At 37.9% G+C, this 19,194-nt stretch overlaps 1 protein-coding gene across 10 annotated transcripts in view; it reads right to left on the bottom strand.

Annotated features, from left to right (window-relative positions):
- CIT (citron rho-interacting serine/threonine kinase) overlaps window positions 1-19,194 on the bottom strand; it is a 77,921-nt gene that overhangs the window by 54,839 nt on the left and 3,888 nt on the right. For 9 of the 10 annotated variants that reach the window (XM_014963327.1, XM_014963342.1, XM_014963350.1 and 6 more), the window contains exons 2-8: window positions 18,250-18,425; window positions 16,798-16,899; window positions 16,441-16,583; window positions 15,358-15,451; window positions 13,779-13,982; window positions 12,986-13,139; window positions 5,411-5,591 (exon numbers count right to left, since the gene is read on the bottom strand). In XM_014963327.1, the coding sequence (XP_014818813.1) occupies window positions 5,411-5,591; window positions 12,986-13,139; window positions 13,779-13,982; window positions 15,358-15,451; window positions 16,441-16,583; window positions 16,798-16,899; window positions 18,250-18,425 (1,054 nt within the window). The remainder of the gene's footprint in view (window positions 1-5,410; window positions 5,592-12,985; window positions 13,140-13,778; window positions 13,983-15,357; window positions 15,452-16,440; window positions 16,584-16,797; window positions 16,900-18,249; window positions 18,426-19,194) is intronic. The other variant, XM_014963393.1, reaches the window with a different exon arrangement.

Below are 19,194 nucleotides of genomic sequence, written 5' to 3'. Positions count from 1 at the left end.
GTCTGAAAATCCTTTTATAATAAAAATTTAGCTTTACAGGTCTGAACTGTACTGGCTAATGCAATTATTTTATTTTTTTTAAATTATAGTTTCAGCATTAGCCATCACCTTTTTACTTTTATTCTTCTCAAATCTGAGGCATTACCTAAGAAAACTCGAGCCAGTTCCCACAGACCTGCTATTATTTGCTGCTTCTATTTCACCTTCCCAACAAGACTCATTTTGTTATTTTTGCTTATTTATTTTCTTTGCTATTAAAAGCATCAGAGCCTAATATCACAGGCACCATTTTGCATTTCACAAATGACTCCTAACAAGCCAGCCCAGAGCATCCCTGTGCACTGCAGCCCTGGAAGGAAGAGGACGACTCCAGGTGAGGATCCTGAGCTCTGCAAAGCCCCGTAGTTGAGGCAGGAGGGCTGGGGCGGGACAGGGCACAGGAGACTCCCACTGCCCAAATTTGAATTTCCTGAGGTGACTGTAGAGGGAGCTGCTCCTCAGGGTTGGTGTCAGTTTTGTAAGGAAAAAGAAGACTACAAACTAGAACTACAATCGTTCTTCCTCATCTCTGTCCAACGGGAAGAAGAAATTCCTTAAAAATATATGTGCTGGTCACACGATGATTCTCCTGCCATGGAAATAGTAAATCTTATTCCCAAGGGAAGCTGATTTCAGTTAGCCCTGAAGTTTTTAAAAGACATCCTTTCCCAGTAATGCTTTCCTGTGTACAAATTATATTAGAACAACTTCATGAACATCCATACAACCTTCAAAGTATCAGAAAGGGGGCAGATGGAGGAAATCAAGAGAAATGGAATAGCGACTAATCTAATAAACCCTGTCACGGTGATATAAACTCTCATCACAGCATGACAAGGTGGAAAATACCCACATTGCTGGGGCACTTACATTCTTCCCCAGTCAGCATCATCTCCGAAATTAAACACATTAAATCCACCATCAAAAGCCATGATGCAAAGCTATCATTCAGGTTGGTACCATCTCCGAGCATTTCATTTAGTTAACTGCTACATCTGGATCAATTCTCTTAGCACAACAGAGTAGTTTCTGCTGCTTCCTCTGAAGCGTGAGAAAATGATTAACAAAAGGTAACCAGCATACATCAACAAGAAAATTCCAATAATAGATTAAAAATACCCCAAAGTCAAGTCTATAGTACCAGGAGCTGATAGCACTAGCTGTGCCAATTGACTTTCAAAAGCAGCACTGCCTGCATGACTAAAAATCAAGTTAACTTAGAGCTGACTAGCCAGTGATTTCACAGCTAGATCAGCAACAGCCCCAACCAGCACAATTATCAGAAATGCTGCTACTTGTGTAAAAGCTCCTCCGCTCTTAACGTGGCTAAGACGAAGAAGAAAGAAGTATTAGTAGAGGAAAAGCTATAAGATGATTCTAAGGTATCAAATTTGTATCTAATCTCTCTTGTGCATCATACCTCATACCTTCCTTTGTCCTTTTATGCCACTCATAAACCCCCAACTCACCTGTGCTTCTTCCTTCTCGCGACGATTAACACCATCTGTCCTAATCCTGGCCCCCACACAACATGCCTATAATCTCATCCCCCGTCCCTCATGCTCTATTCTTTTTAGCATTATACTCATCTGTACCTTCCGCCCCCTCCTAAATGCTTGCTCAGGCCTAAAAAAAAACCAACCAAAAACAAACAGTGATACCATCAATCTGTGAATAGAGCTAGCTGAAGCGAAGCGTATTTTTGGTATGTTCATCCTCTGCTTCCTCTTTCATCTATCTTTGGTGAAAGAGTTTACCAGAACCCGACAAACTGTTGGAAGAAAGCCGTAGTCCTTCTTTTCGGAAGAATGGCCCATTTTAAATCTCAGTATTTTATAATGACAATCACGAATCCACATCAAATCTTGACATTGAAAAAATTCAATAAATCTTGAAAAATACCACTTCTTAAGAACTTCCGGAAACAATTCAGACCATCTACCAAAGCCTCACAGATCACAATTCAAGAAGTACTAGGATTACATTTATTATATGTTGACAGATAATTGAGATTAGGTACTAGTTCCACTGTCAGCCTTACCTGTGACTATCTCTCTAGGTTCTGGTTTAGCAAGTAGTTTGTATTAACCTAAGTTTTGTATCAGAAATAGTCAGGCCCCTTTAGCTCCTTACTCCAGTCTAAGAGAGGACAGAGGCAGGCAAAAAATTACATTATAAACATTTTTTTTTAATTAGGTATTTATTTTTATTAGATATTTTGGTATATTTGGTTAGCCCTGGATTTATAATCTATTTATCTTATGCCCTAGGGCTTCTGCTAGTCACCTGCAAAGGACAATAAGAATTTTCTTTCACCACTTGATGCATATTTCTGGCATCCAAGGGTTTTTCTCATTTGTTCTAAGCACTGGAGACCAGCCACGGTTAGGGACAGGAAGTAAGGTGGGGCTGGCTTTTAATGGAATTAAACTCTGAGTGGCCTGTTATCTTGTCACAGTCACATGCTGGCAGCCAAACCAGCAGCCAGATTTGCAGTCAGACGGGCATTTCACCCCCAAATCAAGGATTCAGAGGCCATGATGGGAGAAGGAGTTGGCTGGTCCTTCTCTGCAGCCTGATCCCCGTTCTTGGAACCGTATAGGAGACTTATCTCACAAACACTTTGGTAGTACAGGAACCTATGACATAAGCAATGCCCTTGATTTCTCCCGATTGCTTCCTACAACACGTCATTCTCATGCCTTTCACTCTTTTGTTACAGGGTCACAAATTCTTCCCAAAACTCGTGATATGGGACAACATACAGAACATTTTCATGCAGTGGACCCTTCTGAACTACACACTGACTATACAATTTCTGGCAACAGGTCCAAGTGACTTAGGTGACACCTTCTAACCCTAAGTGATTGGGAGAAAGAGGAGAATGGAAAAAAGAACTTTGTTTATCCTTCTTCTGGGCAATTTTTTTGAACTGCTCTTTCTCTGAAGAATTTGAAATTCCTAGCTCAGCCATGGCTTCTTACTGTCCAGTGAACAAGGGCAAGAGTATAACCCTAAACTTCATAGCTCGGCAGCCCTGAAATGAAAAGCAGTGAAAGTTTCAAGGACTATGTTAATTGCACTCTGCAGTTGCCTGGCCTAACTGTGAGCAGCACTAGAGGCATTAGAGCTCTCATGCTGCAGGCACAGGAAAACAGATCTGCATCACTTAGCAACCATAAGGCTTAGACTTTCAGAGGAAAGATTTTTAAGAAGAAAAATTCTGGACTGATAAACTTAATTACCTAGGATGTTTCAGAGGAGACATCCCAAGATTCACAACAGATAAGCCTATCCCCCATTTACTGTTATCTTCTCCATCTAGATTTTGATATTCACAAGCTAGTGTGGACCAAAACAGTACTTTATTTCCCCAAGTAAAACATACACCACGCAATAATTTATAAGTAAGAAGTTATCTTTATGACCCAGTGTTGCAGTGATATTGAGAATAAACTAGTCACTGCATTATTTAAATACAGATATTTTCAAGTCTCCAAACTCTTTGCCGTATTTAAATCACCTTCTTCGAACAAAATGCAAGTATTTACTGCTAAAAATATTAACGTGCCTTTATTAAGTTCTCATTCAAAAAAAGAAACCACTAAGATCTACTTAATTTTCCCCAAAATAATTTTAATGTAAGTACATGATGTCTTTCTGTTCCAGCTCAGGAAAAAACAGGCCACACCAAGCAGAAATTTTACTTCAGTCAAAATTTCTCCAGAGCACATTAATCTCTATTTTCTTTTGCTGTCTCCCTTCTCACCTATTACCAAAATTCAAATAGAACCTCAGTGCTTTGGTACTAGCCCCACTAAGAAAGCATTTCAATCAATCTGCTGTAGCAATATGACTTTTCAGCCTTCAGCCTCCTGCAGTTTCACCACTGCTCCTGAGACTTTACCTCTCGCTCCTTTTCAGTTCTAGTCCTGGGCCCCCATTACATACATATTTTTACCACACATCTGTGGTCACTGTTGAGCCTCTTCTGACTGTTACATGAATGGTCGTGTAGCCTTGACAGACAGATTGCAGCTCCCCAGGCAGAAAAGATAACACCGTAAGTTATTTCACTTCTAAATCAAGATAGATTTTAACCCCAGGTATCTAGAGATATAACATTCCATTTTTCTATTTCTGCTGACAATATGAGACCATTTCACCAAAAGAATACTTTTTAGTTGTTACGTCCTCTCCCTTCCTTCCTCTTTTGTCATAAAAGCAACTCAGCTGAGGAGGTACAATCAAAGATTCCCTTTTTATTACTGGCATAACCATCATATAACCTTGATTCACGGTGTAGGCAAGATCAAAGATGTCAAGAGTATCACCAGATTGGGTTACACACTTACCGCAGAGCAATTATCACAACCAATATGACAAAAAAAAAATAAATGAAAACAATTAGACGGATTGACAACCAAGTCCCTTAAGGGACCTCACTAGCAGCAATGAACGATGGTTGACACGAAAACACAGAGCCTTAGTGCATTGAGTCACTAACCCAGCTAAAGCCATCACATTCCTGAGAGGCCTCATGATACTGAGGTAAGGACTTCTCAACTTAACGTACTGCACTAACACTTTTTCAATAGCTCTGTCATCAGAAACTAACCACCCACTACATCAAATGGTTTATACCATACTATTTATATGCTGATTTTTTCCCCGACTCCATTCTCCCAGAAAGCTTGTTTTCTTTCAAGTGAAAACCATTTTTTCTAGATCTTTACCTCCTTCCACAAACACATACCCTGCATATTTCATCTGAACCTCCAGTCTTTTAACACACAACACAGCAACATCCAGTCTTCGTATTTAACTTGACCCAACAGCACAGAGTCAGCTGCTGGGAAGCTCCTTCTCTTGTTCACTGACCCATCACTGCACATTCCCAGACCGGTGGAGCTCCATTTCTCTGGATCACTGATTCAGCCTTACACAGCCCCAGCACTTGGTGCCCACTCTCTGACCCAATAAAATAACACCCCCCCCTCCCTTTTCCATCTCCGAACTCCTTAGCATTCTCCTTCATTCAGGGATCTGCAATACCAGCAATGCAATCACCTACTGCTCCCTGCTTAAGAGGGACAACTAATTCAAAGTATTTGAACAACAATTTTAACAATAACTGTTTCAGAATCGGTCTTTCCATTCCCTTCCCCCTGCCTCATCCCAGAAATAATCACAGAATGGCAGGACATGCACAAGCCACAGCAGCAACAGATAAAGCCAGAATCTGGCAGCTTCCCTAAAGCAAAGTACAGGCCAGTTAAAACAGCTTTTCCCCACACGCAGCATCCTCACTGTAACAAACCTTCACATTTTTCCAATGCTCCTATCCACCTAAGCAATAATTCTTACTTACTCTGATCTGAGGATCCCTAATGCCTTGATGAATGAAAACCCCACAAACGGCAAATCTTCACCGGAGAAGCCTGCTGGGTTCAACTGGCACGTAGAAGATAAAACCCGCGAATTCTTCTCTGGTTCATCAAAATTTGAGGTGTCATCATCAGACTTGAGAGTAGGAACGAAGGGGGGAGGAGCTGGTGAAAAAAAAAAAAATGCAAGAAGAAAAGACAAAATTCAGCTACAGTTCACTCTGCAACAGTCTCACTCATTCAGTGCTTGCAATGGCACTGCAGCTCCTGCTTTTAATCTTGCTAACACAAGCAGACTGAGCTGCTGCTCTCAAATCGTATTACAGCAACAAGAGATTAACCCTTAAGCTACCAACATGGCTACCACTCTGCAGGCAGAACGTCTCCCACACCGATTAAACTGGCTTTTTGGTTAGGGATTCGGGGTTTTGGGGGTTTGGGATGGTTTTTTTTCAGGTTAGGGTTGTTTTTTTTTAAACACAGACATTGAATCAAATCAAAGCACCAGGCTAAGAAAATTATTACTGTAATATAGCTAAAAGTAATACAATTTGGATTCATCTAGAAGAAGAAAATGTCTCCAACCTCTCCAATTAGTGACACTACATGAGAATGTAGCCTGATCCTTTGCTAGTCAGCTAAGGGATATATCTACCCTTTAATGCTATCGAGAATCTTCCCAGCATGGGCTTCTAATCAACAGCAAACTGGTCTTTCTCTTAGAAGATACTAACAAACTATAGCTACTAGGAGCTAATGTGGTCTTTAGGAAGGGAAGAAATATCAGTAAGAGTTTATTTCTTTAAAAGAGCTTGCTAAAGATCTGGAACTCTTGTTGGGACACCACTGCAGTCTGGCTCTGATACAATCAGCTCTGAAGAGAGGTATAAATAGCAGGAATTACAATGTATTTCTTACTATCATTTCTAAATCGGTACCACTTAACTTGTTAAGCAGTTGTTTAATTTCAGCTGATTCTCTGGCGTTTGCTTCAGTTTAATTAACCAACAGAACAAAAGAACAAGTTCTTCTCAATGATGTGCAGCACCCGAGCTACCTGCTGGCTTGGCTACGTGTATGAAAGGAATGAATGCAAAAGCCTGCTGTGCCATTCCACCCTCATTAAATCCCGGGTTTTAGGAGGTTTATTTATTTATTTATTTATTTATTTCATTACTCGGGTCCTCACTGCAAAACTACTAATCTCTTTTTTTTTCCTCTATAGAGGAGATGGCTCTTCAGTCAGCGACTAGAACACAGCCCATTGTCACAAGCTGATGGAAGTGTAGTGTGCTAAAACCGTTACCATGGATCCAGTATAGATCTCCTGTAGCTGAAGGGCTGATGAGAATTGAAGAACCGGGAACAAACATCCCAACCCCTGCAGTGCAGGCTCCCTGCTCCTCGCTCCCTGCATGCTCGGGAGTTTAACCCTACCTGCCTGCAGTCGTGACAGATGCTGATGCTTATCTGACTGACACAGGCGGAATGAGTCACGGCTGGAGCTTGCTAGCTCCCTCTAGGTTGCCAAAGCCTTTCACAGCCCGCTTTTTTAACTCTTTAATTCTCTAGGCAAACGTACACTTAAAACTACCCACCAGACCAGCATTAATAGCCAAAAAAAAAAAATAAAAAAAATAAAAAAAATCATTCTGTATGAAGCGGCAAATCCCAGCTCCGCAGGCAGGCTTTGTTAGCAGCTCCCCCAGGAGCCGTTCTGACGCCGCTCCCCAGCAGGGAAGTGAGGAGAAATTCCATGAAGCGAGGATGCTGCTCACGTACAGGAGTTCCAAGCACATTAGAACGAGATAAATGGGGAAAATACACAAATTAAATAGGTTCCGTAGTAAGCAGTTTTACTTACTGGCTCCAGAACATTTAAGTTTTCTGTCAATATCGTGAATTTATTAATTTCTGCTAGCTTATTGGTTATAATATAAATTTAGATACAATATAATGCTGACATTTATGTACTGTAAACAAAATTTTGGAATATAATTCTTGATTCGGAGATGTATTTTTTTTAAAATTCACTTAACGTCAGGATAATGTCCAGCTACTCTTTCATATGCTCTCAATGATTAAAACCAGTAAAGCAACAGAAAACAGTTTGTAAGTATATCATCTGTAATGCAAATAAAAGCCTGAAGTTACAGATGATTCATAGCAGAGGATGATATGTTCAGAAATTAATATTTTTTTGTTTAGGACCTCTGCTGAAAGAACTTTGCCCGTCCTCTTACAGGAAGGGGTTGCTGTGGGGTTTTTAACATTGTCTCTGAAGGCAGATAGAGTCTATGAGGTAAAGTAAGAGAGAAAACAGCAAAGTATTCACTTCGTATGGGGAAGTCTAGAACCTTTCTTAAAGAGATAGCAAAACCCAAGATAACTGCCTTTTTGTAATGGAGTAACAGCCCCATTATATACTCCTCAGAGCCTGACAGGTAACTTCAGCTTCAAAAAAGATCTAATGCCTTACTCCTCACCAGAAATTAGCTAAGATCTTAAGAGTCATCTTCAAGCTCTTGCAATTAAAAAGAAAGTCTTTCCTCTTACCGACAATAAGAATTCCTAGTCAAACCTCATGCTTAAAAGAGAAGAAAATTTAAATATGCCTAAGATCAGCATGTACATAGAAAGATGAAAAGGACTCAGTAGGGGCACAATAGATGCAAACAGATGAAACTGAACATGAGACAGAGCAAACCTTTGGGGCTGGTGGGAAACTAAAGAGCACAATGTTTGACACTACAGTTTCCTCTACTGTTTAATACAAGATGTGTATGTGAAATGAGAAATTGTGAACACTAGATTAAAAAATAATGAAAAAATCATTTACCCTCTATTTTGCATTCACCAAAAATCAATGACTAATAGCCCAAAAATTCTGCAACTTCACAGTGTAACCTTGTTACAACATTTGTATCAAGAAATAGGAGCAACTAAAAAGAAAACCTTGAATAGTCATTCAACAGAAATACCTCTAGATGTTAAGTAGTTCTGAACTGTCAACTGTGACAGAAAATGAGAAGCAGAACTTCTTCAGAAGTTTCAGGACACTGGAGGAACACTCACTTAGGAGTAAGAGGGAATATCTTTAGAAAAAAAAAAACAAACTGGATTCACTCTTTCTGATTTAATTATTTGGTAGCTTCTTCATAGTCCTTTACTCCTAAAACAAAGGAGTTCTTTGGTGTCCAAAATATCTACAGAAGCAAAAACAAGCTAAACCAGATGAGCAATTTTATTCCCAAATATAGGTCCCACGGTGACATAATCTCTAGTTAAATTATTATTTCTTGCTTAAAATCAGAGACCTGCAGTACAACTATAGTATTTTCAGAACAAGATGGAGGTTGGTGAATGCAAATACACTGAGGTGTTTATCAGTTGCTTCTTTAAAGGGAAGAATCCTTTAGTAGAGGTCAAGCTAAGCCCCTGAGAAGTCAATATTAAAACCACGCCATCGCACCTGACAAGGTGAAAAATTTGCTCTTTTTTCAGGCTCACCCAAAAGGGAGGCAAAACTATTACTCAAAAAGACAGTAAACCCGATGCTTCTACTCGTACAAACTGGTTGGGTATAAAGCCCTCTTTTTCCCACCGATATGTTACAAACCAACGTACATGTTCTGTTTACCATTTAAAGTATCTTGTAGAGAACGGCATGTTTTAAAAAAGCCAATTGCTTGCCTAGATACCTCCCCACTTGTGGAAGGATGTAACCCTCTTCCATCTGTTCCAAAGAATGACTTTCAGAGGAAAAGGGGGTGTTGTAGGTTGCTAAGTTTAAAAAAAAAAAAAAAAAGAAAGAAAACCCAAAAATCAAAACCACCACACATATAATGCAGTACTTTAATCAGTTTATCATTAAGATCAGATAAAATGTCTCTTATGGAAAGGAGCTTTTAATCAGTTTATCATTAAGATCAGATAAAATGTCTCTTATGGAAAGGAGCTCTTTTATTTTTTTTTAAATTCTGCACTAGTGTGCGTATTTATGATTAGTTCAAGGAACATTGCCTTAATCGGGTCTTTTCATCCTTTCAAAATATTTTCATGCAAATTCAGAAAAGAGATCCTGCATTTCCCCTGGGACAGTGAAAGGCTGAGCTGAAATAGAAAATTTAAAGGAAATATAGAACGATTCTTAAGAATAAAAATATGTCTTTTCTTGATCTACAAGGTGATCTATATATACTTTCCGAGGAAAAGCCTCCACGCAGCCTTTTTAAGTAGGTTAGGCATTACCCTTCCTCAGGCTTTGAGAGCCCTATTTGAGTAAAACGCTATGAAAGAAAAATAGAAAACAGAAAGTCCAAATTATGTAATTTAAGGATGTTTTATCTAAGACCTCTTTAAAAAAAGGTATTATACTAGTTGCAATCAATCTATACAATATTATCTTAACGTCTTTTCTGTTCTGTCAAGGCAATGATCCAACACATACATTTCTGTTAATAAAAGCGATCTTCAAGCTGACATGAAAGTCATCTTCAGTCAGAGAAAGGAGTCAACACATTTTTCTGAAGGGAAGCATTTAAATGAAACATCACAGTGTTTAAACTGTTAACCTATTGAAGACAACTTTGGGTTCATAAGGATAAGGAAGAGCTGTAGACTTAGGAAGAATGGGATTTGGCTTCCTGCCTGTTTAATAGCAGAAGACAGCCTAAAAAAAAATAATAATCAGTCTTCAACGCTTTCTTAAGTTCTTTTTTTGCACAAGACATTAATTCTTTTCTTCTCCTATATATGGTTTCCTCATGCAAGTCCAATATGGCACTCCATTTTCAAGACCTCTTAAACTGCAGTTACAAAACAATTCTTAAAATGAGAGATTCTTTATGTTATACGGATATATCACTTAGTTGACAACAAAAGTCTTCTGACCATCTCTCAGCTAGCCTTCAGCAGGCAGATTTTCAGTTCCAAAGTAAACAGCCAATGGAATTTATTGATTTCAAATAACAAAAAGTGATTAACAAAATCCCCAAATTATATAGAATGCAACCTTACAGCCAATAACTCAAGTATGTCATCCTCCATTCTCTACCTCTGACTTTAGATACTTATCAAGTACTCAAATAGTTCTGTTACCAACTTTCCAGTTAAAATCCTGATCCTTTAGCTCAAACACAGATAGAAATATGTTTATTCCAGGTAAACAAATTCCAAAATATTTTCAGAAAACTGTCAAGTAAATCAACACAATCTTTCCAAAGTTTCCTTTTGTTTTCTTTTGTTTGGGGGAGTGTGGTAGTGTCTGTTTTGAGGTTGTGGTTTTTTCAGAAGCTTTAGAATTCATTAAAAAGCAGAAGTCAACAAATACAGAGAGCAAAATCTACAACTATGTTTCAGTACAATACTCCAAGGAAGAGGAAAATTACCAGTTGAGACCTGACCTCAGGTTTACTCGTTGGATTCTGTTTCTGTAACTTAAGAGCTGCTTCTACAGACACACGCTACTTGAACCCAAGGAAGTCGGGAGCCTTTCTAGAGGCAACTGTCTTTTGGGAAGGAGTTTACTGAAAAGTCAAGTGTTTCATAGGTTACCATAACAACCAAACGTAACACTGAAAAAACCCTTCATGACATATTCTTAACCAAAATCAGTGCATTAAGAATGGTTATCCTGGAGTTCCCAGCATGATAATTTAAATACCTGCAAGGCAAGGGTATCAATTTTTCCCCTACCATTCTCAGTCTGAATTAGAAATAACACCACTGCTTTTATAGACTAGAGGAAAGTCTGACTGCACTGACACAGAATTTCACAATCAAAGCATCATAGAATCATTTAGGTTGGAAAAGACCTTTAAGTTGAGTCCACCATTCCATACCCCCAAAATCTTTGACCAGGGAGTGAGATTCTTGAGTCTAAATCCTGTGACCTCTTCCAGCACTCGCTAGTTCCCTAATTTTCTCAGGCTGCCATTGCTCCAGTTAAACACCACTATCAGGGGAGGTCAAGATAAGAAAGAAACCTTTAGCTTTTAGATAGCCCAGGCCAAACCCGACAAGGGGTTTGAACAGAATGACAGCGACGCTGCCCTGAATAAACCAGCAAATGGAGAACCACTGCAGAGAGCAAAGCAATAGGTGATGCATTGAATCTGCTACCAAAAGCAAGAAGACTGCTGTGTTTTGTGCTAGTTACAGTGGGGTTTTATGAAGTATGAGAAATAACAACCAAGTCAGGGGTCAAAACTGCATGAATCCTCACAGTAGGTAAGTCCGGATATTACAAGGAATGATGCAATCCGTTGGCCAGCTGCAGACAGAAATGGGATTTTTAAAATCCCAAACGATTATTTCAACATTATAACGACATCAGGGCTGTCGACCAGCTTGTCCATCAGTATCACCGTTGTCACATGAAAATGGCAAAACACTCAATTAACTTGTGCAGTTGTGTGAATACTGGACAGACGATTGCCAAGGAAACACCGGAACATATGCTCACATGCCTTTTTTTTTTTTCCCTCAGATCTGAGATAATACAATAAAAATGCAACACAAAAATTTTAGAAACAGAAACTGGTGACTTAGGCAGGGTTCTAGGGAAAGAGGGCAAAATGAGCTAAGTCTGGCAAATAAATACTAAAATGATGAAAAAGACTTAAGGCTCAATGGCTCTCAAATGGCAGAAACAATGGATTTTAACAGAACAGTAGCTCCACAAGTTCAAAATTAATGAATCAACAGAATTGTGAGTAAACATTCTGTGGCGCTGACAGCTGAAGTGCTGAGATAGTCATCAAAAGTAGCAGCACTGGCTTAGCAATTTATCATGGAAAATGGAGCACAGTCATTGCTCTTACAGCATATTTGATAAAGAATATAAGGCAGACGTGTTCCTTGTCCAGATAATCTTACAGTCCAAATAATTTAAAATACTATCCAACACAACTCAGGCATAGATCACTAATGATCTGTGAAGTATGTAGTTTTGCCATGGATCTGGTGCCTCAGTACTTCCAAATCCTAAATTCCACTGCTTCCATAGTATTATAAACAATTTTCTGCCTAGGAAATTATCTGTTTCACTGATTTTATTCCATTCCTTGTGGAATGAATGGATTTTTGACCAAAAAAAAATCATATATTAGTCACATTAACTTTGAGGAAAAACTCCAGTGCCCCTATGAATGCTGACATTTTATCACCTACAGGAGATAAAAAAACCAAACAAACTTAAATGAAGCTGTATCACAAGCAAGAACATACTGATGCATTTTAATCTGAGGAAAGACATGGAAAGGACCATTTTGATTTTCCAGTCTAGTGCCTGCAGTAATATGCCAATTGCATCAGAAATTCATATAGAATTGTATTAAACTTCATCCTGCCCTACAATTTTCACCTGTGAGATGTTAATGTATCCTACCCAAAAGCAAAATGAATTGTTTTGTTAAAAACACCTGCTCCATGACACAATCCTGTTTCATTATGACTAATTATTCAGATCAAACACAATTAAATGCTCACGTTGTACAAATTTTCATGTTACTCAAAGAAATAGGCATTGTTTATAAATGCAGTATTATTCTACTTACAGTTACGGATATTATTCCAGTCAATTTTAGAAAAAAATGGATGGCAGCAGAGCCCCTCATAACCCAGCCTTTCCTTCTGCCCACAAAGCAGGCTCTGGATCAGATCAAGAAATTCACTACTAACTTTCACCTCCTCTGGGAACTTCAGAAATCTCTGCAGTAGAAAGAAAAGGATTTCTGCTCAGTAGGGAAACAATCCCAGAACAGTAAGATTCAGTTTCATTATACTGAGATACGTCAGGCACAAAGGATAAATACTTATACCATACAAATAACAGTACTGCATATTTTTTCCAAATAGGCTTTTATATGCATTTACTGCAGTAAAGAAAAGAACACAGGAACAACCATACTCGATCAGACAAATGGCAGACCCAGGTCACCATCTTATGCAGAACAGTGGCCAATGGCATACATAAATGGAAGAGTAAAATGGGTCAATTCCCCAGAAAATTCTCCCAAACAGAAGCATTTAGTAAGATTCAGAAACTTTATCAATCCACAATTTATCCTTTCAACTCCTTTTCTAGATTATTTTGGAAATGCTGCAATTATAGTTGCCTAAGATGGATAGCTAAATCTTTTTTAAGTACACACTGCAGATGATTATTTTTAGACACCTGTTATAAAAAATAACGATATCTACGATACAGAGACACATAAAACCAATATAAAATACGTATTCTAAATATTTTACAAACACAACAAAATAAGACACATCCATAAACTTCTTTTTTCAACTGTCTTTAGTGACAGCCTTTTTACTCAAGAACATGGAAGAAGTTCTCTCTACCTGGAAGTTCATGATGTTATTGAAAGTTTTTGCTGAAGTCCCTTCAGCAAACGGAGATCTTCCATAAATCATTTCATATGCAATGACTCCTAGGGACCACCAGTCACATTCTGGACCGTAGGAAGCTTTGCCATCCCCATTCAACCCTGTGAGCATTTCTGGTGCCATGTAGTCAGGTGTGCCAACAGGTAGCTTGGCATTTACCTAGAAGCAAAGATATACCAAATGAAATTACAGCACTTCCTGTTCATTGTGATCTTGGTAATAAACCAAATCTCTTATCTTTTTTTTTTTTTTTCTTCTTTTTCATTTTTGTTTTTTCAAATGAGACACAATTTTCAGCCCTCCAAGTGAATTTTAAGGAAGTAATTTTAAGCAGGGCTGTTAAGCAAAAAAGTGCAAGGTTAAGGAAACTGCTGGTAAACAAACAGAAAGCAAGCTGTTTGGTATAAGAAGAGTCAAATTATCAGAGCTAGCTGTAACTAGAAAGTCCAAACAGCTAAAGTAGAAGAGCAGCATTCTAAAAAACACAGGGTTACTAAACACTGATGTTTTAAGCAGTATGCATTCTCTAGCACTATTGCTTCTACTAGTATTAACAGGGACTTCAGAGCTGAAATTTCAAAAATAGTCAGATTTAGGCATAAATATTCCCTGCCCTCATTCCATTCTGTGTCATCCCTACCTTTTTACCTTGTGTTCTTGATCAGCAAAGTACTAGTATTTGAATTTCTGGAGTGCTTAGAAAAAGCCAAAATTGCAATCATTTTTGCACTGAGTGGCATAAAGAATGAAACAAAACAGCAGGCAGACTAACTCAAAAACCTGAAGATGCTGAAAAGATAACGTGAAGAAAAAAATTAAAAGAAAAATACAATGCAGAGAAGCACTGAAAAGGGAAGAACAGGGAAAACAAAATATTAAGAGTCACAACACTAAGAAAATGCTACCAAAAAAAAAATAATTCTAAAACAAGACAGGATTCTGGTATAGAACTTCATATTCTTGCTTAGATATATTTTAATTTCAAATTATCACTTGACATTATATGCAGTTAACCAAATTTACAAGCAACTTATAAAAAAAACTCAACCAGTTCACAGCTTTGAATATAGTGCTTTCTGGTGAATAAAGCCCGGAACATTTGAATGTGACTCATTTCAATCAAGAACTCCCCAGTCTTCAAAACTTTAGTTAAAACAAACAAAATTTTCAGTCCAATTATAAACAATTATAAATCCACATCCTTCTTTAAACACAGCACTGAGCAGTTGTAAGAATCTCTAGATGTCTGATTTTGTATTACAATGCAGCACCACAAGAAACTAGATTTGTCTTTATCTTACTTGTGTATTAAAATTTTAATAGGCAAATATATATCTACTGAGAACTGCAAAACATACTCAAGCTCAGGTTTGAAATGTTCATTAATGGAAAAATATCATTGTGAATAGATTCCATGTTGGACAAGTAAGGCAGAAGAACAAGGTGTAATAAGGAACAAACATAAAGTTAGTTTTCCCCATTTGACTGGACTATCCAAACAAGCCATAGGCGAAATTTAAATTCACATTATTACCGTTTTGTTTACTGTCATTTTGGCAGCTGACCCAAAGTCCACCAGTTTAATGTGTCCTGTTCTGTCAATAAGAACATTCTCTGGTTTGATATCTCTGTAAGCAAGAAGGAAGCAATCAGTACCCTTCCATGCTCTTCCCACTGCCACATCTAGGTAACCAGATACCCCTAATTCAGCTACACTCAACTGTGCTCAGCTGCATAAAGGCTTAACAAGTGGGAGTCTTTATTTCACAGAAAGTTAATAATTGTTGTCAAAAGATGGAAAGAGAAGGTGGCTTCACAGCTTGACTACACTGCAACTGAGTTACAAAGAAATATTAGGTAGCTTTCTTCCCAAATTTCCTTGCAGCTTTTTATTCCATACATCTTTCAAATCCAGGCAGGTACCCTGCATTAGAAAGCCACAGCCTGTGTATGCACTAAGTGCAGCCACTGCAGCTCCTTGGAACATAAAATACATTTCCAAAGCCTCCGAATGCAATAAATATCTTAAACACCAATCTGATTTGCATATGCATACAGAAACAGCCTTCAAGCCTTGATACGATCTTTAGAAAACTCTGTGATGTTTAAACTGCTCCAACATCTTAAACCGCCCCGTTCGCCAACCAGCCCCCGATGAGTTTTAACAATGACACTAATTTCCCATACTACTTGGTGCTAAAAGCAACAATCTCTGGAAAAAAATTCATTTTTTACAGTGCAACATTAAGGCTTCTTTTTACTAAACTTCTAGAAAATATACATAACAATCCTTTCTTGATATTAGTTTGAACTTTACATCAAAGTTAATGCCTTTAGCTACAATTATAGTTGGAGTCTGATTAATTTTCTAATTTTCTTTTCTGCTAGAGCATATGAAATACTGTCCTGAAAGAGGACAGAATTTTAGTTGGAGTCTGATTAATTTTCTAATTTTCTCTTCTGCTAGAGCATAGGAAATACTGTCCTGAAAGAGGGCAGAATTTAAAAAAAAAACCAAAACCAAACCAAAAAACACAGGAAGGTATCATTCCAGAACACCTTTTCTGGAATGACACTGATTAAACATTATGTGTGATGCAAAGCAGTGTTTACCTACCGGTGTACGTAACCCATCTGATGGACACTGTGAATGGCTAAAATCAACTCTGCAAGATAAAACTGCACCATGCTCTCATCTAGTTGGTCCTCGTATCGGTTTAAGAGTGACAGCAAGTCCCCTCCAGGCTGATACTCCATAACCTACATAAAATTTTAAAGGAAGAGTTATAGTTCATACACACACAAGATACTGCATTCAATTCCTCCATATTACACTGGACACGTATCAAACAGTGGCGTGGAATGCAGAAAAACTAACTCATGACGAGCACATTTCAAACACCACATTGTTCTTCAACATAACAATGCCAAAAGTGTTCATTAGAGGAGAAAAGAAACAAAGACTTGGCATTACCAAGTAGAGATTCTTCTTGTCTTGAAATGCATATTGTAGCTGTGGAATCCACGGGCTGGTGCTCTGAGATAATATACTGCGTTCTTCCTCAAAAAATGACACCTACAAAAAAAAAGGAAGTGCTCGGTTATATCACGATGAAAATTAGTTAGAATACATTAGAAATCCCTAGTTTCAGAAATATTTGAGTCTGTACCAAAGGCACAGATCGCAAAAAAAATTACATAGAAAATATTACATGCTATTTCTTTGTGATGTGCACCTTTAAAAAAGGTATTTTTACTCCTTTGTGTTTTCTGTCTCCCTCCCACCTTCTGTTGTCTAGCTTGCTTTCAACTGAATAGGCCCTGCTGCAAAGGCCAGCTTCCCTTTCAAACTGGTGAAGCAGCTACCAGTCTGGAGTGCAGCCTTGCTTGACCTCATCTGGACTGACCCTAATAAAATAAAAAGTAACCTCAAAAGAATCAGACAAGCAGAAAAGAAGCTAGAGCAAACATGGGGTAGCATTTTAACAGCTAATTCAGTAATAAATTCATTGTATGGTATTAAAATAAAGACTTTCTTGAAATCATCCTCTAGCAACTATTTAATTATTCAGATGTGCAGCCAGACAACATTATCCCAGAGATACTTCAAGTTCATTTAGATCAACATTCCCTACTTGCAATGACCCACACTCAACAAGGCTGAGCAAGTGTCATATTGAGGGTAGCAGGAGAGCACTTTGCTTCCTTGTCAACCTAGGCCATAGCAAGAGCTATTTTAGTTTATCTTCGTTTCCCACAGCCACAAACAATGCTGAGGGATCTCAGGAGGAATCTAACTGCACCATATATTGGGAACAACTGATGCAGATATTGCTGTATAAATTCACAAGGTCTTTCATGGAGTGTCTGTGTCCTACTTGTCATCCCATGTCAGTGAAAGATTAACTCCTGTTTCTCACTAAACCATGATAGCAACCTCCATTATCCCTTTTCTTAATTTTTCAAGTAACACATTTCTCAAGCTAGTGAGAGGCTCTCCATAAAAATCCAGTCACCACAGTTTGCCTTCACACCCACTCCTGACATTCTACGTCGCTCTTTAAAATAAAAAAAAACCTTAATGAATAGAATGCCTGAAAATTCAAGCCATCATCAAGCTGATCAATACTGATCCAGCATTCTCTTCATCCATTTTTTCTTGGTTTACAATTAGATGGTAAGCTCTTTAAGACTAGGGCTGTTTTTTTTTTTTGTCTTGGATGGCACCTCACCCAATAGATGCATAGTCTATGGCAATGGCTTTTAAACACAGCAAAACTATACACAAATATATTACTTCACTGAAAGATAGAATGATCCTTCTCAAGATACACTATTAACTTAATTCTAATAGTAGTGACAAAAAGGAAATGTTCAACAAATGGTAATTTATCATTCTACTGTCATAACAGAAAAATATACATACGTGCTCCTGCGCCAACAAGGACTCCTTGCTCATCACCTTCATAGCATATACATCACCAGTAACTTTCTCTCTTACTACTTTTACATCTGCAAAGTGACCACAGCCAATCACACCCTTTACTTCAAAATCCTTCAGACTGGGTTGCAGTTCCCTTAATTCAGCTATGGTCTCTGCATCTATAAAAATAAAAAAACTTATTTTTACATTAGTCAACTGGCATTTCATAACAAACACATCAAAAATGAGAAATAAATAAAACAACAAAAAAACCCCAACACATTTACTTCCAGATTCTCAAGAAATGTTAAATCATTCCAGAATATACTTCTTAAAAAAAAAAAAAAAGTGTGCATAAGTACTAGAAAAAGACTGTATTGATGCATAGTTAAGACTAAAATATGGTACATACAAAAGAACCAGGAAATGTTAAGACAGTTCCCATAGCAACCATAATTCTGTCCCATTCATAACATCATAGGCTGATAGCCTCTTTTGTTTCTAATTTCTTTCCAACCGTCCTTTACCAATACAAAGTGTATTCTCTAAATATGAGGGCTTTACCCAGCCGAGTGCTACGAGTCAAGTGGCAGGGTTTTCTCCTCTGCCTGTGGGAGGCACTAGTCTATTGTCTAACAAATAACTGTAGACGTTTATTTCAGATATTCAGTTCAAGTTTTCCATTGACTAGTTTCAACCGGCATGCACTGTGATAATCAATTGCTCACTGTAGATTGTTCTAAAAATTCTTCAGACTAGCAGAAAATTACTCTCCACTAATAATATCCAGAAATTGTTGGATAGAACTATTATAGAGGGCATGATAAGTTACTTTTAACCAAATGGCTTCCTAGTATATTTTAATAGAAAAATTGATTAACCTTTTTTTTTCCTTTTCCCCAAAAAGAATCCAAGCACATTATCAGTGTATAATATCAGACTATATTT

Source organism: Calidris pugnax, unplaced genomic scaffold (genome assembly GCF_001431845.1).
Source record: "Calidris pugnax isolate Ruff unplaced genomic scaffold, ASM143184v1 scaffold32, whole genome shotgun sequence".
In the NCBI taxonomy this organism is placed as follows: domain Eukaryota; kingdom Metazoa; phylum Chordata; class Aves; order Charadriiformes; family Scolopacidae; genus Calidris; species Calidris pugnax.
The sequence above is the reverse complement of the archived record's forward strand: the minus strand, read 5'-3'. Positions and strand labels throughout refer to the sequence as shown.